Source organism: Ranitomeya variabilis, chromosome 6, assembly GCF_051348905.1.
Source record: "Ranitomeya variabilis isolate aRanVar5 chromosome 6, aRanVar5.hap1, whole genome shotgun sequence".
In the NCBI taxonomy this organism is placed as follows: Eukaryota; Metazoa; Chordata; class Amphibia; order Anura; family Dendrobatidae; genus Ranitomeya; species Ranitomeya variabilis.
This window is the reverse complement of record NC_135237.1, coordinates 88,998,918-89,024,192: the sequence shown is the minus strand read 5'-3', so window position 1 is coordinate 89,024,192 and position 25,275 is coordinate 88,998,918. Positions and strand designations below refer to the sequence as shown.

The 25,275-nt window shown below is 44.4% G+C and overlaps 1 protein-coding gene across 2 annotated transcripts; it reads right to left on the bottom strand.

Moving 5' to 3' along the window:
* FAM221A (family with sequence similarity 221 member A) lies at positions 1-24,932 on the bottom strand. 2 transcript variants are annotated; one of them, XM_077268761.1, is made up of 7 exons: positions 24,722-24,932; positions 22,820-22,993; positions 20,485-20,675; positions 7,126-7,332; positions 3,378-3,470; positions 2,475-2,563; positions 1-275 (listed from the first exon to the last, which is right to left on the bottom strand). In XM_077268761.1, exons 1-7 carry the CDS (start codon positions 24,781-24,783, stop codon positions 207-209), a joined length of 885 nt encoding a protein of 294 aa, XP_077124876.1. In that variant the 5' UTR covers positions 24,784-24,932; the 3' UTR covers positions 1-206. The 2 variants fall into 2 exon arrangements, with proteins under 2 accessions (XP_077124876.1, XP_077124874.1); XM_077268759.1 differs by having other exon boundaries at positions 23,615-24,733.
* Between the last annotated feature and the right edge of the window lie 343 nt (positions 24,933-25,275).

Sequence of the window (25,275 nt, the reverse complement as noted above, 5' to 3'; positions counted from 1 at the left end):
TCAGGTTTGTCACTTTTATTTCTGTATCATGTGACAGTGGTCTATAAAAATGTTAGATCAATACAGGAAAAATCTTCATCTTACACTGAGACAATGTCCGTTAAAAGTAAACTATATATGAATTCTAATTTCTAAAATACATTAAAATAATCTTTAAAATCAAACTGATACAAAAAAAATAAAGTCCTGCCGACATCTGCCCATCCTTAGGGCCGCTGATTTCTGGAGTGTTTCGGATCCTTTGGAAGTCTTTTCTGTTCTCTTTCTTTCTGCAACTAAAACATGAAATGCTCAAAAGAACGCTCCTGAACCCATGAATATCAATCAGTAATAGGATGGGAAATATCTTAGGCGTATTAAATGTTAGTATTGGATGAGACTTTATCACGTCGTCCACAAGCTGCAGGGAAGAATTGGCCCAGAAATAACATTTGCCATTAAGGGGTGAACTCTGCAATGTTTCATAGGTGGAGAGTGTTAAAATAAAATTCACATTAATCACACAACACAATGGAGCTGATTCTGGAAAATGTGTACGTTTTCTTGCGTAAAACACTCTGAAAGTCACTAAATGTCTGTGCCATGCGGAGATGAGCAATGAAATGAGACTACTGGTGTTTTCACACCAGATTCATCGAGCTCTGCCAAAACGGGCAAGACAGAGTGTGGCTACGTCCGCACTGCAGATCATTAAAACTGATGTCGTTTCTTACGCTAGAAATGCTACTCCAGTGGAACAACATTTCTAGTGAGGGGCACACCACAAAGAGGCTTCAACAAATTCATTAAGTGGCGTGTGACTCAATGAATTTGGTATCCACCTGAGGAAGATAGTGTGCTGCTATCGAAACGCGTTGTGGAGTGCAATATATTTTTAATAAAGGTTTGTGCCTTTTAATTTTAACTATTTACCCTTTTTGCCTCAGTGCTCCTAAAGACCGCGTTATCCTTTGTTTTCCTATTTGATATCCCTCTTTGAGGATACGTGGCAAGAGCAGCTCTGGGCGCAGCAATTCTCTTTTCCTCGGCCTAAGGACCTGCGCGACTCCAGCAACGCCTCCTCGCGGTCACGTGGTCTTATCCAGTGACAACAGCAGGAAGAGTGGGTCAGCATGGCGTTTTGTCTCCCGCACCTCTGCGTGTTCACCGCGGTTATGCAGGGGTGCATAACCCCAGGAGGATAGTGGCCCTTTGGCTTTCCCTAGCTGTTAAAGTCTTTTTAACCAACAGATTCTTCTCATGTGCGCTCCATGTTTCTCTTTTTTTTTTTGCATCTTAATGAATTCGGCACATCGTACTTCAATGATGCCTCCATTAAGGTTGGCGTGCGTAACGGCCAATATATGGCATCCCTTCACTTGTCCCATTGTCATGAGGTAATGGAAAATTTAATGTCATGGTGACATGTACTTATCTACAAAAAATATTAGCTCACAATTACGAAGGGCTGACATGCATGGTGGTATTATTGTAGTGCAGGGTCAATCATAGGGCTGCATTGAGATGCATACCCCTCTATTGTACGTACTGTTTTTTTATTTTTTTAAAGAATTCAACCCTGAAAAACAAATGGTTACCTTCTGTATTGGAGACTGTATAAATATAGGGGATAATCTAAAGACGTACCACGGTTAATTAGGTGCCACATTGATATTAAAGGGAATCTATCACCTCATTTTTCGTATATAAACTGCGACCACCGCCATCAGGGGCTTATCTACAGCATTCAGAAATGCTGTAGATAAGCCCCCGATGTAACCTGAGAGATAAGAAAAACAAGTTAGATTATACTCACCCAGGGGCGGTCCCGGTTCGGTCCGATCTGATGGGCATCGCAATCCGGGTCCGGCGCCTCCCATCTTCATACGATAACGTCCTCTTCTTTGCTTCCTGCAGGGCTTTGTCTGCCCTGTTGAGGGCAGCGTAAAATACTGCAGTGCGCAGGTCCCGGGCCTCTCTTACCTTTCCCAGCGCCTGAGCACTGCAGTACTTTGCGCTGCCCTCAACAGGGCAGATAAAGTACGCCTGCGCAGGAGCCGCGGCAGGAAGCAAAGAAGAGGACGTCATGGAATGAAGATGGGAGGCGCCGGACCCGGATTGCGATGCCCATCAGATCGTACCGAACCAGGACTGCCCCTGGGTGAGTATAATCTAACTTGTCTTTTCTTTCAGGTTACATCGGGGGCTTATCTACAGCATTACAGAATGCTGGAGATAAGCCCCTGAAGGCGGTGGCCGCAGTTTATATACGAAATATGAGGTGACAGATTCCCTTTAATGTTACAGGATATCCTAGCCATAGTAGAAGTTGGGAAAATCACTTTAGAAATAACAATAGGTTCAGCCACATGTTCTTTCATGATCAAACCAGAACAACAACCATTTTTCTCCTTCTAATGACTTTATGCCTCCTACATTAATTCTAAGCCTAGTGCTATGTTACCAGTACTGTACCAGAGTAAGGAGTTACATACCCTTTCTTGATACCGCCTCTCAAAATATGCCATGTCCTGTTCTTCTGATGTTTTCAGACTGGATGTCTGATTATTTCCTTCAGGAAGTTCTAAACAGAAGTAAAAATGTTCATCCCATTTTATACAAAAAGTGTACAAGCAAACGGTGAATGCTCAGCCGCCAGATCTATTGGGAGACCAAGTACTAGAGAGGATAAAAGGAACACCGTAGGTGCATTTTAATTCACAACGTTGTTGTATCAGTCGTGCATTACATGTATTAGTCATAGGAATTTAATGATATTTGTATTATTCACCATTTAGAAAAGTGAGGGGAATATAGTGTGTGGCTCACTGCTTAGCCAGGATTAGCAGTATTTATGATACGCAACTTTTTTTTTAGGGGGCTGCATTAATAACTTCCTTTTTTAGTGGTGAAGATTGTGAATGTCTCCATATTGGAATATTCTGGCAATAGAACATATTTTAGTAGCAGTCTTACAAAATGCAGACTGTCTAGGGTTAGAAACAAGTAATGGTAAAGGGAAGGCAACAGAACAGCATGAACATATGGTGCTGATCATTAAGGCTTTGATCACACAGGTGCTGAAAGCCTCCACCGGGGGTTTAGTCACTTTTGACTGCAAGAATAGTGAAGAATTCGGGGTTAGTCTTCCCCTCTTCCCCGGAATATAACGCCTATCTTGACAAAACTCTGACAGCTCCCATTATTCTTCAATACGTTTTGGATCTGTCCTACAACAGATCCCTTACAGCATCATAAAGCCATTGTTATATATATATATATATTTAGGTATGTGTGTGGGAAGGGATTTATCTGATATCATTAACATAAAGGAAAAATTAAGTTTTATTTAAGGAATGGCTTTTCATTTGACACATTTTAACTTCAGAATTCACTACCTTTAACGTTGGATGATGGCGGGCCATATGCTCTTAGAAATGGATGGGATCCACCATCGTCGGGAGCTTCCAAGAAACTCTTACTGGGAGCCCCTAAAAAAGTAAATTCAATATGATTTTGGTGAATATGATACATATTCTTTATGAAAAAATAATGCTTGCCTACTTAACCCATTAAAACCAGAAATACGGTCGGCGTGAAAAAGGATCTGAGACACTGTTAACTATCACATGCTTGTTCCTTATTGACAACTCCGTGTAGAAAACACTTGTCTGCATTCTCTGCAGAGATGTCAGTGGGTCCTGATAAAATTATCACATACGCAGATTTAAGCAAATTCCGTTGCACCTGATCATTTCAATGGGACTGACTGCCTGACTATCTTGGAGGACTAGATTTGATTTGCAGGACACCATCCATCGTCCATGTCAGTAATCTGTGGCCGCTGTACAGGAGCCTTATGAACGCACATGTGACATCCCACTAGGAGAGTTGTGGATGCCCTTCAGGTAAGAGGCACTTTCCAGGGTTGCTGTACAGCGCCGACCACAGATAGTCGACAAGGTCGTTGGACTCGGACCTGTGAATAGATTCACTTCATACCATGGGTCCTCTTTACTCTGTCATGAGATGAAAAGAGGAGTCAGACATGTTGAACTACAATCCCTGATCCTTTTGACATTGGAGAAGTGAGACTGACGCTAATGGTACCTCACAGCCTACGTTGAAGTAGAGGTTGTCAATGTAAAAAACGAAGATGAGACAATACAGGAGCAATAAATTCTCAAGGAGGCTACAGTAATAATATTGGACATAAGAAAGAACAAGGGGCAATTAAGCCGGTATTATAAATGTCCCCAAAAAAGACAGTGCAATTATTATTAGAACATGTGGCTTCTTTGTGTACATCTGTAGAATAAAAATTTTTTTAGAAAGTGATATCATGTTCTTTAAAGAGGAACAATCATCTCTTCTGACTTGTCTGTTACTTTAATACTGGTAGTCCCATGAGATAAGTCTGGAGCACCTTTTCTTAGAACTCTGGCCCTGCTTCATCAATCAGGTTTTTCCAGAATTCTGCCATAAAACTGTTTGAAATCCTGCAAATTGTGTGCGCAAATCGTAAATGCCACCTCTCCCAAGATTTTGAAATATGGGCAGAGCGGGGGCACCAAATTCATCATAATGTATGCCACAGAAGTGGTGTAAATGACAACAGATATGTTCTCCAGATCACTGGACCAGCATCCTTTTCCTTTGTCTGGAGGTAAATTATGTATTATTACACAATATACAGAATATTAATATTTATTGCAGAATGGTTTTAATCTGGCGTCAGGCACAATAAGCCTGACAGGCACAGCTCACACATTAGTTTCTACCTCATCTCCAAGGCGGCTGGGGATCTCGCACCTCCCAGTACCTTCCTATCTTTAGGTGCTACGCAGTCTTACCGCCGCCCTTGTAGAGAGCAGGTGTGGCCTCTAAGGCTCATTGCGCCTGAAGGGTCTCACTATTGAATGTTCATACTCTGTTTTTATTTTCATCACAATTGTTTATTTTGCTCGTTTTATGAATGAAAAATGCAAAGTTTGTTGATATTTCGTAGAAATAAGAGGGTTTTCTTAGAAATGGCCTCTGAGACACATTACAGCCGAACACGTAATAATAATCTCTGATATAATATGACCTCCTAACCTTGCTTTTCTCTGCCAATGTGTTTCTTCTTCTGGACTTTAAACGTCTGAATCTGAGTGAACTTGACTCCCGTAGCATCTAAGTGCCTTACAATTACGTTTACTTAAAGGGAACCTGTCACCCCGTTTTTTCGGTATGAGATAAAAATACTGTTAAATAGGGCCTGAGCTGTGCATTACAATAGTGTAGTTTGTGGACCCCGATTCCCCACCTATGCTGCCGAAATACGTTACCAAAGTAGTAGTTTTCGCCTGTCAATCAGGCTGGTCAGGTCGGATGGGCGTGGTGTCTTCCCCCAGATCTTGCGTAGTTTTCCGTTGGTGGCGTAGTGGTGTGCGCATGTCCAAGGTCCCGAATCCTGCACAGGGGTGTTAAAATAGCAGCGATGTCCGTTATTCCATTGGTGATCGGTGGGCGCGGCCATCTTGCTTTGGCCGCGCGTGCGCAGAAGCGGCGCTCTGCTGCCGCGGCTTCAGGAAAATGGCCGCGGGCATCCGCGCGTGCGCAGATGGCTATCGCGGCGGCCATTTTCGTGAAGCCGAGATGCGAACTCTGCTTCACGAAAATTGCCGCCGCGCTAGCCTTCTGCGCACGCGCGGATGCCCGCGGCCAGCAGAGCGCCGCTTCTGCGCACGCGCGGCCAAAGCAAGATGGCCGCGCCCACCGACCACCAATGGAATAACGGACATCGCTGCTATTTTCACACCCCTGTGCAGGATTCGGGACCTTGGACATGCGCACACCACTACGCCACCAACGGAAAACTACGCAAGATCTGGGGGAAGACACCACGCCCATCCGACCTGACCAGCCTGATTGACAGGCGAAAACTACTACTTTGGTAACGTATTTCGGCAGCATAGGTGGGGAATCGGGGTCCACAAACTACACTATTGTAATGCACAGCTCAGGCCCTATTTAACAGTATTTTTATCTCATACCGAAAAAACGGGGTGACAGGTTCCCTTTAATTTTAATGTTTAGTAATAGTTATGTCCTGAAATTATTTGGCGGTAGTTGTGAAATTTGAGTACTTTTTGTTTTACTACTTTTATGATTATTAAATGTTGGTTTTTTTTGCATCTGATTTTATATACTCTGTTTTAATACATCCCTATGAAGGTCACTGATTACTTTTAGAGACCTGAAATTGAGATAACTAGATATAATAGGTGATTTTCCAGTCCGTGCCTATCAGGCGCACTGTGCCCAAACTCTGGTCAGCTAGAGGTGCTGACTCAAGGCTAAGGGTGTCAGTGTCATTTTTCACCACTGTCACATATAAATTACAATGTAATTTATACAGTTTTTGTTTTATGTAACCTGTTCAAGTTTCACAATAATTAACCTGTTGAACAAATTCTTCAGATTATTTCAGTTGCGTGAGTACCCAACAGGTGTGTGGTTTTTGTTTTATGAAATATATTTGGAACAAAAATGATTTTTTTTTTTAGAAAATAAACACTTTTTGAGGTGTGCTTTATCTTCTAAATTTGTATTAATTTTTTTTTTATAATTTTTTTTATTGATATTTTTATTTTATGCTTTGTATTGAATTATATTTGTTACATTCTATGTTTCGGAGAGGTTATAAAAGATCTCAGAGGAATATTACCTTTTTTTTATTACTTAGTTGTTTTCTGTAACTGTGGCATCCAAAGGAGCCCCAGTTACAGGTAAGTCTTCCCCCCTGCTATGTCGGAGAGAACTGATGACCACGTGGCAGGAGCAATAGAAGCCTCGGCTTTGCCAATGCTTTCATTTACCACATAGCACACAATGATTGCTCTGTAATAGGCAAGAGATAACATCTTCTGTCTTCTCCTCAGGGTCCCCGGCTGTGTTTACTGAATTGCAAAACAGGGGCGTTAATGAAGCAACGCCAAAAGATGGTGATCAGGAAGGGTTCATATTTCCAATACAAAACTAAATTATACTGTAAAACTAATGTATAATCAGAATATACTGAATGTTGTTAGAACTTGTAGATCACTTCTACCACAAAGCGTACTGATCCAAAATGGCCACATAATGAATGCAGCTACATACCGATACCACTTTCATCTAGCCTCATATACCCATCAGCAAGAGAGCTGAAGCCAGTCAGTCCTCCCATTGCAGCGTAAGGGACGTCGTGTCCAACAGGTTTTCCTAGAGCTTGTCTTTCTTCCTTAGTCTCCACAACTGTGTCGTGAGCGTACGCTGGCTGAGAACATCCGCACGTGAAAGAACTATGGAAGCCTGAGCAGTTCGAGCCTGTGCGAAAAGATGAAAGAAGCAAATCAAAGAAATGTCAAGTGCCCAACCATGAATAGAAATCTATGAAGGTGTGCAGGGATCAAGCTTATCTTATAGTAAAAGGGTGGGGTAATTTGGTCTCTGGTCAGGCTTGACAATTAACTAATTTACCTATTGATTAATAGGTAGATGTAACCTCATAAAAATTATACTTAAGGCCCCGTCTCACTAAGCGATTTACCAACGATCACGACCAGCGATACGACCTGGCCGTGATCGTTGGTAAGTCGCTGTGTGGTCGCTGGGGAGCTGTCACACAGACCGCTCTCCAGCGACCAACGATCAGGGGAACGACTTCGGCATCGTTGAAACTGTCTTCAACGATGCCGAAGTCCCCCTGCAGCACCCGGGTAACCAGGGTAAACATCGGGTTACTAAGCGCAGGGCCGCGCTTAGTAACCCGATGTTTACCCTGGTTACCAAAAAAAACAAACAGTACATACTCGCCTTTCGGTGTCCAGGTCCCTTGCCGTCTGCTTCCTGCTCTCACTGACTGCCGGCCGTACAGTGAGAAGTGAGAGCACAGCAGTGACGTCACCGCTGCGCTCTGCTCTCAGTGTACGGCGAGACTCAGTCAGAGCAGGAAGCAGACGGCAAGGGACCTGGACACCGAAAGGCGAGTATGTACTGTTTGTTTTTTTTGGTAACCAGGGTAAACATCGGGTTACTAAGCGCGGCCCTGCGCTTAGTAACCCGATGTTTACCCTGGTTACCAGTGAAGACATCGCTGGATCGGTGTCACACACACCGATTCAGCGATGTCAGCGGGGCCTCAACGACCAAAAAAAGGTCCAGGCCATTCCGACACGACCAGCGATCTCGCAGCAGGGGCCTGATCGCTGGTACGTGTCACACATAGCGAGATCGCTATGGAGGTCGCTGTTGCGTCACAAAACTTGTGACTCAGCAGCGATCTCGCTAGCGATCTCGCTATGTGAGACGGGGCCTTTACTTATGCCAAGATTGTTATATTTGCTAAACAATTCCTCATGCTGAATTCCTCTTCCCATATTTCGTAAAGTGCAAACATTGTTTCGAGAACTAATTAGGTGTAAGCGTAATGCAAGGATTAAGTTACTAACACTCCAGAGAGAGAAAACAGGGGGAGGGTTGGCGATACCAGATCAGTGGAAATACAAGTGCTTTTCACTAAATTAGAATACCATCAAAAAGTTAATTTATTTCAGTTCTTCAATACAAAAAGTAAAACTCATATTATATAGAGTCATTAAAAACAGTGACCTATTCCAAGTGTTTATTTGTGTTAATGTTGATGATTATGGCTTACAGCCAATGAAAACCCAAAAGCCACTATCTCTGTAAATTAGAATAATTAACAAAAAACACCTGCAAAAAACACCTGTCAAAGGCTTCCTAAGCATTTAAAAAGATCCCTTAGTCTGTTTTAGTAGGCTCCACAATCATGGGGAAGACTGCTGACTTGACAGATGTCCAGAACGCAGTCATTGACACACTCCACAAGGAGGGTAAGCCACAAAAGGTCATTGCTAAAGAAGCTGGCTGTTCCCAGAGTGCTGTATCCAAGCATATTAATGGAAAGTTGAGTGGAAGGAAAAAGTGTAGTAGAAAAAGGTGCATAAGCAACCGGGATAACCGCAGCCTTGAAAGGATTGTTAAGAAAAGACCATTCAAAAATGATTCACAAAGAGTGGACAGCTGCTGGAGTCATTGCTTTACGAGCCACCACACACAGACGTATCCAGGACATGGGCTACAAGTGTCGCAAACCTTGTGTCAAGCCACTCATGACCAATAGACAACCAGAAGCCAGATGCGTCTTACCTGGGCCAAGGAGAAAAAGAACTGGACTGTTGCTCAGTGGTCCAAGGTGTTGTTTTCAGATGAAAGTAAATTTTATATTTCATTTGGAAATCAAGGTCCCAGAGTCTGGAGGAAGAGTGGAGAGGCCAAATCCAAGCTGCTTCAGGTCTAGTGTGAAGTTTCCACAATCATTGATGGTTTGGGGAGCCATGTCATCTGCTGGTGTAGGTCCACTGTGTTTTATCAAGACCAAAGTCAGCGCAGCCGTCTACCAGGAAATTTTAGAGCACTTCATGCTTCCCTCTGCTGACGAGCTTTTTGGAGATGGAAATTTAATTCCCCAGCAGGACTTGGCACTTGTTCACACTGCCAAAAGTACCAATATCTGGTTTAAAAACAACAGTATCACTGTACTTGAACGGCCTGCAAACTCGCCTGACTGTAGTGAAATCTGTTAGTGGGCTCCCTCTTGTGGTCACAACTGGTACTGTGTGAGTGTTGTCTTTGGGCTTCCTCTGGTGGTTTTGTTTATCTTCCTGCGGGTTTGAGGCAGGATCAGCTGTCTCGTTATCCACCAGTGAGGTTTTCTATTTAGCTCAGCTGCAACTTCACTTGTTGCCTGCTGTCAATGTGTTCAGACCTATTCTGATTTCATCTGGCTACGTTTGGTCTCAGTCTTTCCAAGACAAGCTAAGTTTTGCTTTTCAGTTTTGTTCTCTCATCTGTTATCAATATGTGCTTTGTGTATGATGAGTTTAATCCAGCTTTCTAACATGTGATTTCCTGCTTGCTGGTAGCTCTGGGGTTCAGACTTGCTCCCCTCACACCGTTAGCTGGTGTGAGGGGCTCGCGCATTCTCTGAGTGGATTTTTAGAGGGTTTTTTACTGACCGCATAGATCCCTTTCTATTTTCTGCTATCTAGTATTAGCGGGCCTCCTTTGCTAAATCTGATTCATCTCTGTGTTTGTATTTTCCCCTTAACTCACCGTTATTATCTGTGGGGGGCCTTTCTATATCTTTGGGGATCATTTCCACTGAGGCAAGGGAGGTCTTGCTTTCTCTCTAGGAGTAGTCAGTTTCTCAGGCCGTGACGAGACGTCTAGGATTTTAGGCACGTTCCACGGCTGCCTATAGTTGTTTGTGGTTAGGATCAGGTATGCGGTCAGTCCAGTTACCACCACCCCAGAGCTGGTCTATTGTTTAGTACTTAGCAGGTCAGGTTTTCGGATCCTCTGCCACTGGGATCATTAACAGTACAGCAGGCCAAGTGTTAATGCATTGCAGAAGCGGGATAAAGAGAAGTCTGGAGTTTTGTTTTTTTTTCCTCCTCCTCTGCTGCAGTGTGTCTAGCTTGTCTAGCTTCTCTCCTCCCCTTAATCTTTGTATGGCTTTGAGTTCAGCTGCAGACATGGATATTCAAAGTTTGACTTCTAGTGTTGATCATCTTGCTGCAAGGGTACAAAGTATTCAGGATTTTGTTGTTCACAGTCCTATGTCAGAGCCGAAAATACCTATTCCTGAATTATTTTCTGGAGATAGATCTAAGTTTCTGAATTTTAAGAACAATTGTAAGTTGTTTCTCTCTTTGAAACCTCGTTCCTCTGGTGATTCCGCTCAGCAGGTTAAAATTGTTATTACCTTCTTGCGTGGCGACCCTCAGGATTGGGCCTTTGCACTGGCGCCAGGAGATCCTGCATTGCTTAATGTGGATGCGTTTTTTCTGGCGCTTGGAATGCTCTATGAGGAACCTAATCTTGAGAACCAGGCAGAAAAGGCTTTGTTGGCTCTCTCTTAGGGTCAAGATGAAGTAGAGGTGTATTGTCAGAAATTTCGTAAGTGGTCGGTGCTTACTCAATGGAATGAGTGTGCTCTGGCTGCAAATTTCAGAAAAGGTCTTTCTGAAGCCATTAAAGATGTCATGGTGGGGTTCCCCACGCCTGTTAGTCTGAATGATTCCATGACGTTGGCCGTTCGGATTGATCGGCGTTTGCGGGAGCGCAAACCAGCGCACCATTTGGCGGTGTTTTCTGGGCAAAGACCTGAGTCTATGCAATGTGATAGAATTCTGACCAGAAATGAACGGCAAAATTATAGACGTCAGAATGGGTTGTGTTTTTACTGTGGTGACTCTACTCATGTTATCTCAGCATGCTCTAAACGCACAAAAAAGATCGATAAATCTGTCACCATCGGTACTTTACAGTCTAAGTTCATTTTGTCTGTTACCTTGATTTGTTCCCTGTCTTCCTACCCGGTTAGGGCTTTTGTGGACTCAGGTGCTGCCCTGAGTCTAATGGATTTGTCATTTGCCAAGCACTGTGGTTTTGTCTTGGAGCCATTAAAATTCCCTATTCCACTGAGGGGAATTGATGCTACACCATTGGCTACGAATAAACCTCAGTACTGGACTCAGGTGACCATGTGCATGACTCCTGTGCATCAGGAGGTGATTCGCTTTCTTGTGTTGCATAATCTGCATGATGTTGTAGTTTTGGGTCTGCCATGGTTACAGACTCATAATCCAGTACTGGATTGGAAAGCAATGTCTGTGTTAAGTTGGGGTTGCCAGGGTATTCATGATGATGCTCCTTTGGTGTCAATTGCTTCTTCCACTCCTTCTGAAGTCCCTGCGTTTTTGTCAGACTACCAGGATGTATTTGATGAGCCCAAACTCAGTTCCCTACCTCCTCATAGGGATTGTGATTGTGCTATAAATTTGATTCCTGGTAGTAAGTTCCCTAAGGGACGACTTTTTAATTTGTCTGTGCCAGAGCATGCTGCCATGCGGAGTTATATAAAGGAGTCTCTTGAGAAGGGACTTATTCGCCCGTCCTCTTCTCCTCTTGGTGCGGGGTTCTTTTTTGTGGCTAAGAAGGATGGTTCGCTGAGACCTTGTATTGATTATCGCCTTCTAAATAAAATCACGGTCAAATTTCAGTATCCTTTGCCTTTGTTATCTGATTTGTTTGCCCGGATTAGGGGTTCTAGTTGGTTCACCAAGATAGATCTTCGTGGTGCGTATAACCTTGTGCGTATCAAGCAGGGCGATGAATGGAAAACTGCATTTAATACGCCCGAAGGCCATTTTGAGTACTTGGTGATGCCTTTTGGACTCTCTAATGCTCCTTCTGTGTTTCAATCATTCATGCATGACATCTTCCGTGAATATCTGGATAAATTCATGATTGTGTATCTGGATGATATTTTGGTCTTTTCTGATGATTGGGAGTCCCATGTGAAGCATGTCAGGATGGTATTTCAGGTCCTGCGGGCTAATGCCTTATTTGTGAAGGGTTCAAAATGTCTTTTTGGAGTCCAGAAGGTTTCTTTTTTGGGTTTCATTTTTTCTCCTTCTGCTATTGAGATGGACCCAGATAAGGTCAAGGCTATTCATGACTGGACTCGGCCTACATCTGTTAAGAGTCTTCAGAAGTTCTTGGGTTTTGCTAATTTTTACCGTCGCTTCATCGCCAATTTTTCTGGTGTTGTTAAGCCTTTGACGGATTTGACCAAGAAGGGTTCTGATGTGACTAATTGGTCTCCTGCTGCTGTGGAGGCTTTTCAGGAGCTGAAGCGCCGGTTTTCTTCTGCTCCTGTCTTGTGTCAGCCAGATGTCTCTCTTCCTTTCCAGGTCGAGGTGGATGCTTCGGAGATTGGAGCAGGAGCTGTTTTGTCGCAGAGAAGCTCTGATGGCTCTGTGATGAGGCCATGTGCTTTCTTTTCAAGAAAGTTTTCGCCTGCCGAGCGGAATTATGATGTTGGTAATCGGGAGTTGTTGGCAATGAAGTGGGCATTTGAGGAATGGAGACATTGGCTCGAGGGAGCTAAGCATCGTGTGGTGGTCCTGACTGATCACAAGAATCTGATTATCTTGAGTCTGCCAAGCGCCTGAATCCTAGACAGGCTCGCTGGTCGTTGTTTTTCTCTCGCTTCAATTTTGTGGTCTCGTACCTGCCTGGTTCGAAGAATGTGAAGGCTGATGCTCTTTCTAGGAGTTTTGTGCCTGACTCCCCTGGAGATTCTGAGCCGGCTGGTATTCTCAGAGAGGGGGTGATTGTGTCTGCTATTTCCCCAGATTTATGACGTGTGCTGCAGAAATTTCAGGCAGACAGACCTGACCGGTGCCCACCAGGGAGACTGTTTGTCCCAGATAGATGGACCGGCAGAGTTATCTCCGAGGTTCATTCCTCAGTCTTGGCAGGTCATCCTGGAATTTTTGGTACCAGAGAGTTGGTGGCCAGGTCCTTTTGGTGGCCTTCTTTGTCGCGGGATGTGCGTTCCTTTGTGCAGTCCTGTGGGGTTTGTGCTCGGGCTAAGCCTTGCTGTTCTCGTGCCAGTGGGTTGCTTTTGCCCTTGCCTATTCTGAAGAGGCCTTGGACGCACATTTCCATGGATTTTATTTCGGACCTTCCTGTCTCTCAGAGAATGACTGTCATCTGGGTTGTTTGTGATCGTTTCTCTAAAATGGTCCATTTGGTGCCCTTGCCTAAGTTGCCTTCATCTTCTGATTTGGTTCCGCTGTTTTTTCAGAATGTGGTTCGTTTGCACGGGATTCCTGAGAACATTGTGTCTGACAGAGGATCCCAGTTTGTGTCCAGGTTTTGGCGGACCTTTTGTGCTAAGATGGGCATTGATTTGTCTTTTTCGTCAGCCTTCCATCCTCAGACGAATGGCCAAACTGAGCGAACTAATCAGACCTTGGAGACCTATTTGAGATGTTTTGTTTCTGCTGATCAGGATGATTGGGTGACCTTTTTGCCATTGGCCGAGTTTGCCCTTAACAATCGGGCTAGTTCTGCTACTTTGGTTTCGCCTTTTTTTTGTAATTCTGGTTTTCATCCTCGTTTTTCCTCGGGTCAGGTAGAGTCTTCTGACTGCCCTGGGGTGGATTCTGTGGTGGATAGGTTGCAGCGGATTTGGAACCATGTGGTGGACAACTTGAAGTTGTCACAAGAGAAGGCTCAGCGCTTTGCCAACCGCCGTCGCTGTGTGGGTCCCCGACTTTGTGTTGGGGATTTGGTGTGGTTGTCTTCTCGTTTTGTCCCGATTAAGGTTTCTTCTCCTAAGTTCAAGCCTCGGTTCATCGGTCCTTATAAGATTTTGGAAGTTATTAACCCTGTGTCATTTCGTTTGGACCTCCCAGTATCGTTTGCCATTCATAATGTGTTCCATAGGTCATTGTTGCGAAGGTATGTGGTGCCTGTGGTTCCTTCTGTTGAGCCTCCTGCCCCGGTGCTGGTTGAGGGAGAATTGGAATACGTGGTGGAGAAGATCTTGGATTCTCGTATTTCAAGACGGAGGCTTCAGTATTTGGTTAAGTGGAAGGGCTATGGTCAGGAAGATAATTCCTGGGTTGTCGCCTCTGATGTTCATGCGGCCGATCTGGTTCGTGCCTTCCATGTAGCTCATCCTGATCGCCCTGGGGGTTTTGATGAGGGTTCGGTGACCCCTCCTCAAGGGGGGGGTACTGTTGTGAAATCTGTTAGTGGGCTCCCTCTTGTGGTCACAACTGGTACTGTGTGAGTGTTGTCTTTGGGCTCCCTCTGGTGGTTTTGTTTATCTTCCTGCGGGTTTGAGGCAGGATCAGCGGTCTCGTTATCCACCAGTGAGGTTTTCTATTTAGCTCAGCTGCAACTTCACTTGTTGCCTGCTGTCAATGTGTTCAGACCTATTCTGATTTCATCTGGCTACGTTTGGTCTCAGTCTTTCCAAGACAAGCTAAGTTTTGCTTTTCAGTTTTGTTCTCTCATCTGTTATCAATATGTGCTTTGTGTATGATGAGTTTAATCCAGCTTTCTAACATGTGATTTCCTGCTTGCTGGTAGCTCTGGGGTTCAGACTTGCTCCCCTCACACCGTTAGCTGGTGTGAGGGGCTCGCGCATTCTCTGAGTGGATTTTTAGAGGGTTTTTTACTGACCGCATAGATCCCTTTCTATTTTCTGCTATCTAGTATTAGCGGGCCTCCTTTGCTAAATCTGATTCATCTCTGTGTTTGTATTTTCCCCTTAACTCACCGTTATTATCTGTGGGGGGCCTTTCTATATCTTTGGGGATCATTTCCACTGAGGCAAGGGAGGTCTTGCTTTCTCTCTAGGAGTAGTCAGTTTCTCAGGCCGTGACGAGACGTCTAGGATTTTAGGCACGTTCCACGGCTGCCTATAGTTGTTTGTGGTTAGGATCAGGTATGCGGTCAGTCCAGTTACCACCACCCCAGAGCTGGTCTATTGTTTAGCACTTAGCAGGTCAGGTTTTCGGATCCTCTGCCACTGGGATCATAACACCTGACCTTAACCCCATAGAGAATCTATGGAGTATTGTCAAGAGGAAGATGAGGGACACCAGACCCAACAATGCAGTCGAGCTGAAGGCTGCTATCAAAGCAACCTGGGCTTCCATAATATCTCAGCAGTGCCACAGACTGATCGCTTCCATGCCACGTCGCATTGATGTAGTAATTGATGCAAAAGGAGCCCCGACCATGTATTGAGTGCATTTACTTAACATATATTTCAGTAGGCCAACATTTCGGATTTTAAAATAATTTTCAAGCTGGTGTTATAAAGTATTCTAATTTACTGAGATAATGACTTTTGGGTTTTCAGTAGCTGTAAGCCATAATCATCAACATTAACAGAAATAAACACTTGAAATAGATCACTGTTTGTAATGACTTTATATAATATATGAGTTTCACTTTTTGTACTGAAGAATTGAAATAAATTAACTTTTAGATGATATTCTAATTTTGTGAGAAGCATCTGTACTTTATAGCTTCGCAGATGCAGCATTTTCATTGCTGGGAAACAAGGGATTCTATGGGTTAAGGCCCCGTCTCACATAGCGAGATCGCTAGCGATATCGCTGCTGAGTCACTAGTTTTGTGACGCAACAGCGACCTCCATAGCGATCTCGCTATGTGTGACACGTACCAGCGATCAGGCCCCTGCTGCGAGATCGCTGGTCGTGTCGGAATGGCCTGGACCTTTTTTTGGTCGTTGAGGCCCCGCTGACATCGCTGAATCGGTGTGTGTGACACCGATCCAGCGATGTCTTCACTGGTAACCAGGGTAAACATCGGGTTACTAAGCGCAGGGCCGCGCTTAGTAACCCGATGTTTACCCTGGTTACCAGCGTAAATGTAAAAAAAAAAAAACAGTACATACTCGCCTTTCGGTGTCCAGGTCCCTTGCCGTCTGCTTCCTGCTCTCACTGAGTGCCGCCGTACAGTGAGAAGTGAGAGCACAGCAGTGACGTCACCGCTGCGCTCTGCTCTCAGTGTACGGCGGCTCAGTCAGAGCAGGAAGCAGACGGCAAGGGACCTGGACACCGAAAGGCGAGTATGTAGTGTTTGTTTTTTTTGGTAACCAGGGTAAACATCGGGTTACTAAGCGCGGCCCTGCGCTTAGTAACCCGATGTTTACCCTGGTTACCCGGGTGCTGCAGGGGGACTTCGGCATCGTTGAAGACAGTTTCAACGATGCCGAAGTCGTTCCCCTGATCGTTGGTCGCTGGAGAGAGCTGTCTGTGTGACAGCTCCCCAGCGACCACACAGCGACTTACCAACGATCACGGCCAGGTCGTATCGCTGGTCGTGATCGTTGGTAAATCGCTTAGTGAGACGGGGCCTTAAGGCTAGAAGCCTTGTCTTGCAAGATAAGAAATGCTTTTCACCTATTCACATTTTATAGGGGGGGGGGGGGGGGGTGTGAAGGCTGCCTAGATGGAGATAAATCAACTTTGGCACTAATGTAAAAGGTGTGGGATGGGTAGGAGATTGCTGGGGATTACCGGTTGTTCCAAATTCACTCCGTTATGGAATAATCATAAGTTGTCAGAGTTTGGCAAATGTAAGTGGTTTGACGGATGGGTGCTAAGCGGAATACAAATGTTGCCAAATTTACTAGAAAATGGTACACTTAAAGGGAACCTGTCAGCAGGAATGTGCACAGTAACCTACACACAGTGTCAGGTCGGCACCGTTGTACTGAATGGTTCCTTGGTTGATGAAATCCATCTTGTGGTTGCTGTTTAATCTTTATTTTCAGTTTTGAGTTAATTTGCTCTTGCCCTTGGGCGGCCTGGAGTGTGGGTCTTTATGTGGTGCTCTGATTAGGTATTCATAATGCAGACTGCTGACAGGTCACTGCTCACTCACTGACCTGCCCCCTAGTTTGCACAATGAATATCTGTACATACTGAAGAAAAAAACCCCTTCTGCAGGGAAGTGGCCCTTCTGCAGTGCCTGCGCAGTAGCAGCTATCGGTGCATATAGGTGATCCGATGTCTGCTACTGCGCATGCGCCGCTATCTTGCTGGAAAAAAAAATTCCTCCTCCAAGATGGCGCCGCCCGCGCCTGCGCAGTAGCAGCTCTAGGTTATCTCCGATAGCTGCTACTGCTCAGGCGGCACCATCTTGGAGGAGGAAGATGCTTCCTTTTTAGAGTTTGCTCGAATGTGGTATGACCTAGATGTGGGGTGGAGGACACACATATAATGCACATGTTTTGGGAATATAGGTGTTTGGGCTGATATTGCACAAATACCTTGGCTCTAATACAAAGGGTATTTTGGGTGTGACTTCAGGCGGACCCCAAGATATGTGTGTTGGGGTATCTGGGAGAGTCAATGGATTTTGAATCCCCGTTAGCTATTGGATTATCATTATCGAATACTATACCAAGCTTGCAGACTAATTGCATTGCATTGGTTGGATGCTCAGCCTCCATCAATCAATGAATTAATAAATAGAATAAATGATAACTGTGGTGAAATATGTATATATCTATATGTGTGTAGTGACATATGTCTAGGGTTATATGTGTAACTAGCAGTAATTGAACATCTGTCCTGAAACTACAGGCCTCACAAAGGTCACAGCATATATATCTTGAATAGGCAGACTACTGTCTCCACTCTCGCCAGGGGGTCGTGCTGGGAATAAAGAAAAAAGGGAAACATTTGACACCTCCTAACTGTTTGAAGAGAGATGTCAATTACAGCCTGACACCATCTATTTGTGAGAACTTTTACACAGGGAATCTCAGAGCAAATAATATATTCATTGGGGGAGAGGCCGCAGTCCAATCAAAAACAAGCAATTATGATATTAACCTGAGGGGCTGGTCTAGAAATCTGACCTCCAGAGTAAAGCTATAAATTAGGCCTGTATACATAGAATCGTGTTCACATGTGGGGGCAGCCTGGAGAGCTGATGTGTTCCATTCTATATTTCGCCCTCCCTCAGGGACAGAGTACCAGACTGCAAAGTTCGATATTTCTGTAAGTTTCTCCCTTAATTTTATAACTGTTTTGCATATTTGTATGTCTTTTTATTATCATATTTTTATACCTTTTTCTTTACTGTAAGCATTAGTAATTTCCGGGACTCATCGACCGTGTATTCGGTGAGTGGTGGCAGCGTGTATGAGCGGGTGTGTGGCCTGGGTTGGTGTGTGATTTATGTTCCATTACAGCATAGGACAGAGGTTGAATGCTGGACTGAGAGAGGGGAGATACATTTACCCTTGCAGGCACAACCCCCAGGGACGTGCTGAGAGCGGGTACGTGACAAATTAGTGACAGCACAGAGGGGGATCCATGACAATAACATATGGTTGGAAAAGGCGGTATATAGAAAGAGAAAAGCAATGAAGAGATTTAATAATATATGAGGACCCTGGTAGAATGTTCCAGGCCTACCGTCTGGTGCAGTGATGAGAGATAGGTCATGGCAGTTAATGGTTCCCGGTTAGAAGGTTACAGTATTCCCGGGTTATGGTCAAAGGGGTCATAAAGTTGCTTTAGATCATAAAGTTTAGGGCCGACTCTTGAATTCAGGATATATGTGGTATATTGTATTTGGTATATTGAAATATGTGCGATGATCATGCTGAAGGAATGTTTTTCGGCAGCAGGGACAGGGAAAATGGTCTTAGTCAAGGGGAAGATGGATGATGCGAAATACAGAGATATTCTTGAGCAAAACCTGCTTCAGTCTGTCAGTGATTTGAGACTGGGACGAAGGTTCCCCTTCCAACAAGACAATGACCCAAAGCATACTGCTAAAGCAACACTCGAGTGGTTTAAGGGGAAACGTGTAAATCTTTTGGAGTGGCCTTGTCAAAGCCCAGACCTTAATCCAACTGAGAATCTGTGGTCAGATTTGAAGATTACTGTACACCAGAGGAAACCATCTTACTTGAAGGAGCTGGAGCAGTTTTGCCTTGAGGAATGGGCAAAAATCCCAATGGCAAGATGTGGAAAGCTCATAGAAACCTTTCCAAAACGTCTTTCAGCTGTAACTGCCGCAAAAGGAGGCTCTACAAAGTACTGACTTTAGGGGGTAAATAGTTATGCACACTGACGTTTTCACTTATTTTGTTGTTTGCTTCACAAAAAAAACGAAAAGCAAATGTTCACAGTTGTAGGCATGTTCTTTACATGAGCTGATGCAAGCCCACAAAAAAATTAAAATTCCATGCTGTGAAGCAACAAAACACAACAAAATGCCAAAGGGGGGGGGGGAATACTTTAGCAAGCCACTGTATGTGCTTTGTCTACAGTATGTTTTTAATAAAGTTAGTTTTATTCAGCAAATAGAAATCAAAAACAATGCAAAAATGTTTGTTGTGTTTTTGAGGCATTTTTTCACGTTCTTATGGTTTTATATGAGTTAAAAAATGCTGCAAAAATGCTGAAAGAATTGACATGGTGCATTTAAAAAATGCTGCAGTTACCAAATTCGGTCAGGAAAAATAAAAGGGTGAGCATTAGATTTGTAAAATGTCATAGCTTTTTCTGGTACTGCAAATAGCATTTAATTTGCATATAAAAAACTATGCAAAAACACTGCATATGAACTTAGACTTAATGTCCACTTCTCCCTTAAAAAAAGTCGAGCATAAACTCTAGCAGCAGAGACTCCGAGAAGGTTCTTTGTATTGAGAGCAGCTCCTGGTCTCTCTGTTCCCAGCGTCCTTTCAACTATATTCAACCATAACAGAAAGGTGGGCTTTAGTTTGAGTCAGGAAAGTGAGGGGAAAGGAAGTTCCAGCTCTTGTAGTGCTGGCAGAATGTTGATAAAGAGGCACAACCTACTCAAAGGAGAATATGATAATCTGAACAGATCCTGGACTTATTAGACTGGTTTCAGCCATGATTTTCTGTCTAATAATTTCTGCAGATGTAAATCCAGTATGGTCATTGACACTTGCATCGGCAATACCAGCATCGTAAAAAAAAAGATGAAGCAAAACCTTGCCAGCATAGAAGCAGAACTTGCAAATAGTTGTGATCATTGTGACGTAATGAAGGGAATCGCTCTTACATTTGGTGCAGTTGTAGGATCCTGTAACACTGTGGTCATCGGCGAAGTGCTTACATCGGCAGCGGATGGGTTGTGAGCCATTCAGAGGGGCGTAGTGGTAGGACTTGCATGGGCATTTACTAACTTTACACGGCAACAGAATGGGACGATCCTTCGGAAGCTCCTTAAAGTCTGTCTTATGCTGTTTATACCTAAAGAAAGTAAATCGGGAGTTTAATCACATTTTTACAGCCACACAACATTGGGTCCCTAAGTTCATTTTCCGGTGTTTTTTGAAGCTTCCTACATTTACATGCAATAGTCTGATATCGGAATCTGATGAGACTAGAAATTGCTGGGAGGTCCATTCTGGATTTAGCCCTTTGTGGGCCAGAGTCCTCAGTGCGTACAGACCAGAAATACATTCATGTGACCGTAGTGAGACTGTGTATGCTGAAAGACCACCAGTGTGAATTGTGTTCTAGACAACTCCGCTCCGTATGCCACATAAGAGCAGAAGGACATAACGGATGGCAGGCCCTACTCCAACTCTTATCCGTTTTCTCTAGAATAGTGGAGCTTTTTTCCTCCTGGTGTTGTTTTTGCTGTTAGAGTAGGACTGGCAAGTGTGAGGACCCGTGACGTGGGTTGCCAGCTTACGTATTGTGGCCATAATATTAGCTAATACCTTACATATTTTGATATGTTTTTGTGCACTTTTATTTTTACTTTTTGAGGTGCAGTTGGGCCCTGATGGCTTTGTAAGTTGTGACCTCTGTTCACACAGGGCGCAGTGCAGCTAGCACTGGGCAGCCCGCCACAGTGCGTTACTAATAGGCTATAACCCAGATGCTGTGCATACTCTGTGTGAACACTGCTGCAGATTATCTGTTTGCACTGGTGTGCCAAGCGGCCAATCCCTGATTGTAGGCTGGTTGTCTCATTTGGTATTACCGCACCTGTGTAGTCGCCATTTTTACTTGGGCCCTCTGCACCATGAGAGTGCATTTGACTTGAGGACTAGACAGGTAAGCACCTTGGCTTCTTTTTCTGTGGTGTTTTTTCCAGAATTGTGGAGATTTCTTTCCTCCTTTTTTTCCTCCTGTTGTGGTTCCAACTCTTATCTAGTAGAGGTGATCCTCTGAGTATTTCACGTTTTACTCTTTCAGAATCCACCATATGGTTCCAGATATATGGGCCTATTTATTTAGAGCTAATTTTTATGATCTTTACCAAGGGGGAGTTGCCCAAAGGATTCTTTGGGGTGTGACTTTAGGCTTCTATGCATTATTATCCTGTGAGTACCGCCCTCTTGTAAAGACTATAAGGCCGGGGTCACACTTGTGAGTGCAATGCCAGAAACTCGCGCCTCAATACCCAATACCGCCGGCAGTTCAGACCGGAGCGTTCAGGTGCATAGAAATACAGGCAGTCGCACACTCCGGTCCCGAGTGCTGGCGGCAGTGCTGGGTATGGATGTGAGTTTCTCAGATTGCACTCGCAAGTGTGACCCCAGCCTAAAAGTAAAAATGCCCAAATCTCTGGGAAAAAAAGTGGAATAATCAGGAGAACAATGGGAATACAATAAGAGAAAAAACTTGTCACTTTTGACCCTGTCACAGTTCTTAAACTACAGATCTTAACAATCTTCCTTAAAGAGATGTGCAGCTACTCTATGTGCGATATGAGAATTCTCTGATGCCGGTGTTGAGACTGAGCGGCCATGTGGCCACAAGTAAGCGATGTGCATACTTCCCGTCACATTCTGACTAGACGTGCACGGCCTCGCACAGTACAAGTGAATTGAATGAGGTCGTGCACGTCTAGTCAGAATGTGGCTGGAAGTATGTACATAATATACTTGTGGTCACATACCCTCCCGGTCTCGCAGTTGACACCAGAGAATCCTGACAGCACGATCTGCGAGGATTCACAAGTCTGTAGTCACGAAGAGTAACTGCAAACTTTCGTGATAAACCTCGACCAACCCCTTCAAGAGCATCTCCAATTCTGGAATGAAACATGTATATATTCGTCCATTATCTTAAATGGGCATCATGTAATGCTGAATTTCCTTATAGATTCCCCATGTACCACCTAGTGTCTTTCTGCTCAAGGTGTCTGCATTCTTTAAAGCGGGGTTCTCCAATGTGTGGTGGGTCCATGACGTGTGGCTCGTGGGTCCATGATGTGTGGCTCGCGGCTGTCTGCCAGCTTGGTTCATTAGCACCAGATCTAGCAAACGACTATGAAGAGAAGGTCTGCAGATGGTGACTTTTTTGAAGTGCAGATCTGGACGCACATTCACCGGCCATGCCATGGGGAGGAGGGATAAATATGATCAGTGTATTAGTACCTGTGCGTGCAGAAGCAGGGAGTCTCGGGGCCCACAAGCTTGCAGTCAATTCCTGTTGGTGATCTCCAGCTGACGAACAGTCGATTTTGGGCTCTCATTGGCAGAACGGTTTTCTTGTACGCTTCATATTCTTCTGGAGTAAACATTTTACCTCCATCATCTTCGCCAACAATTCTAATTAAAAGATGGTTTAAAACGATAAATCAGATGATGGCCAGTGTATGGTGGACTACAATCTATGTCATTAAGACGGCGAAGAGAACTCCGATTCTTCCAAACTAATGCTTAAATATTGCACTATACACTGGATAATAACTATATGCAATGAGCTCCCTCTATGGGATTAAGATTATGTTTGTTTGGGTTTTTTTATGAGAAAAACAAAGCTTTGGCTCTATAAAGATACTGTATATTAATACAATTTTGCACCTAAAATTCACAAGGTGTTTAAAAATGGAGATTCACTTAAATTTTGATTTGTCAAAATTGCAGCTGCAAAAGTATCAGTAGGACAGAGAGCAGGGCAAAAGTGTTTTCTACACCTTTAAGCACACAGAGTTAAAGGGAAGGGATATTCTCAAATTGTTTATTGAAAAGTTCAGAGTTACGGGAACCAGCTGTGCACTATGAAAGATAAAAGCTATAATTACAAGAGAATGATAGTGGATAGAAAAAAACAAGTCAATTGCAAACTTGCTTATTTTTATGTTGTCTAACTAGTTAAAGGGTTTATCCAAGGCTATATTATTTTTTACTGTGGGACCAAGAAATAACAGACAGCTACTAACTACCTACCTGTTCTGTCCAGCGCAGATCTCTGCCGGCACACAGCCCTCCTGCCAGCAATTCTGCAGCTTTCGCTGACATCTCATCAACAGGGCAGCAACTTCTCTTCCCCTCTGTTGAAGGGTTGTGACCACCGATAACATGCTGACTGACAGCCGGCTTCAGCGCTGCCTAACTGTGGGAAGCCGGCTGTCAGTCAGCATGACCTCAGCAGTCACAGCCCAAGGACACAGCAGCCCAGAAGAGCAGTTTTGTTGACATTTAGGCACTAAATTGCCAGCATGTGCAGTCAGTGACCGCTCTGAGCCACCGGCAGATACAGTAGAATGGGCAGGTGATTGCTAACTAGTTAGTAACTGGCTGCCTGTTTGTTAGCTTATAATTAAAAAAAAAATCATTTATTCCTGGATAACACCAATAAAGCAATTCAATAACTTGAGAATACCCATTTAACCATTTCAAGACCCGGCCATTTACCCCTGTTCCTGACCGGCGTGATGTAGGGGCAGAGACCCTGATTGCAGCGATGTATCACTTATTTACCAGATGCTGCAGCTTTGATTATAATAAACTGTTTTATCGGATCCGGATCTACAGTGGAGATCATCTCCATCATGGGAACAGAAAGCTGGAAATCATAAAGGAAACAGATGCAACCTTTGACAGACGGTGGAAGACAAACCCCGTTGCTGAGGTGCCGTAAAGACTGACCGGAGTAGCGGGCCCTCTGCCTAATCATCTAACGGATGAAGGTGCCCCTCTCTGGGGATCCCACTGTCATCGATCCCACCAGGATACCCTTTAAAGGGGTTTGCCTACGATAGGAAATCCCAGTGAAAGACTATCAGTGTATGGTCAGTGAAGGTCCTGGGACCCCGCAGATCCCACATTGAAGGGGCAGCGCCACCAGCTCCATTCTCCTAGAGAGATCGATCCAGAAACTGGAAACCCCATGGACATCTTGTATCCAACAATCATAACACTGAGACCCCAATCCCAGGCTCTGCCCCTCCGGGCACATGGCCTCCCGAGTCCCGACCCATCACTGCCGCCACAACCTCCCCGTCGCCTAGCAACAAGCGCCGTCAGCCTCAATGAACAGTGCAGGCGCCTCACCTCCTGTACTGCACGTAGTCATCTATGGCCCCCGCAGCCCCCTGGAAGTGCAGTCTCTCCATGACTCCCTGTCAGGTAGCTGCTCCGGGAGGAAGGAGGAGGAAGGAGCTGCTGACACGGAAGGGAACAGGCGGCACAAGGAGGGCGGCTCCCGGGGACACAACCTGTCCTCAGCGAGGTGTGCACGGAGCGAGCACAACCAGGTCACGGCTCCTTGTGCGGAACTACAGGTTCCAGCATGCCAGCTCTACCTTTGCTATGCAGGGAATTCTGTGACTTGTAGTTTATGTAGTGCAAACTATAGAAAAAGTGCAATAAGCATAACGTTACCGCACCAACGTTTACAATGGAGTGTTACCATAGTAACGTTTACAATATAATGTAACCATAGTATCTTTTCACTATAACGTTACCATGGTAACGTGTACACTAGACCTTTCTTTATTTTTTTATATACATGTTCTTTACAGTTTGCACACATTATCATAGACCCAATGTTATGTGTGTAGAATATTAGGCGTCCTGTGTGTTTAGATGTTGCCTGAATTTGGTTG

What these genes read in the sequence shown, in the direction of transcription:
- FAM221A (XM_077268759.1), bottom strand. Translation starts at nt 23,748, where the DNA reads ATGTTATCGGTGGTCACAACCCTTCAACAGAGGGGAAGAGAAGTTGCT. An exon ending in CCCTGCTTCTGCACGCACAG is followed by an intron (nt 20,676 to 22,819) that starts GTACTAATACAC and finishes TACTTTCTTTAG; the next exon opens with GTATAAACAGCATAAGACAG. An exon ending in AGAGGCGGTATCAAGAAAGG is followed by an intron (nt 276 to 2,474) that starts GTATGTAACTCC and finishes TTCATGTTTTAG; the next exon opens with TTGCAGAAAGAAAGAGAACA.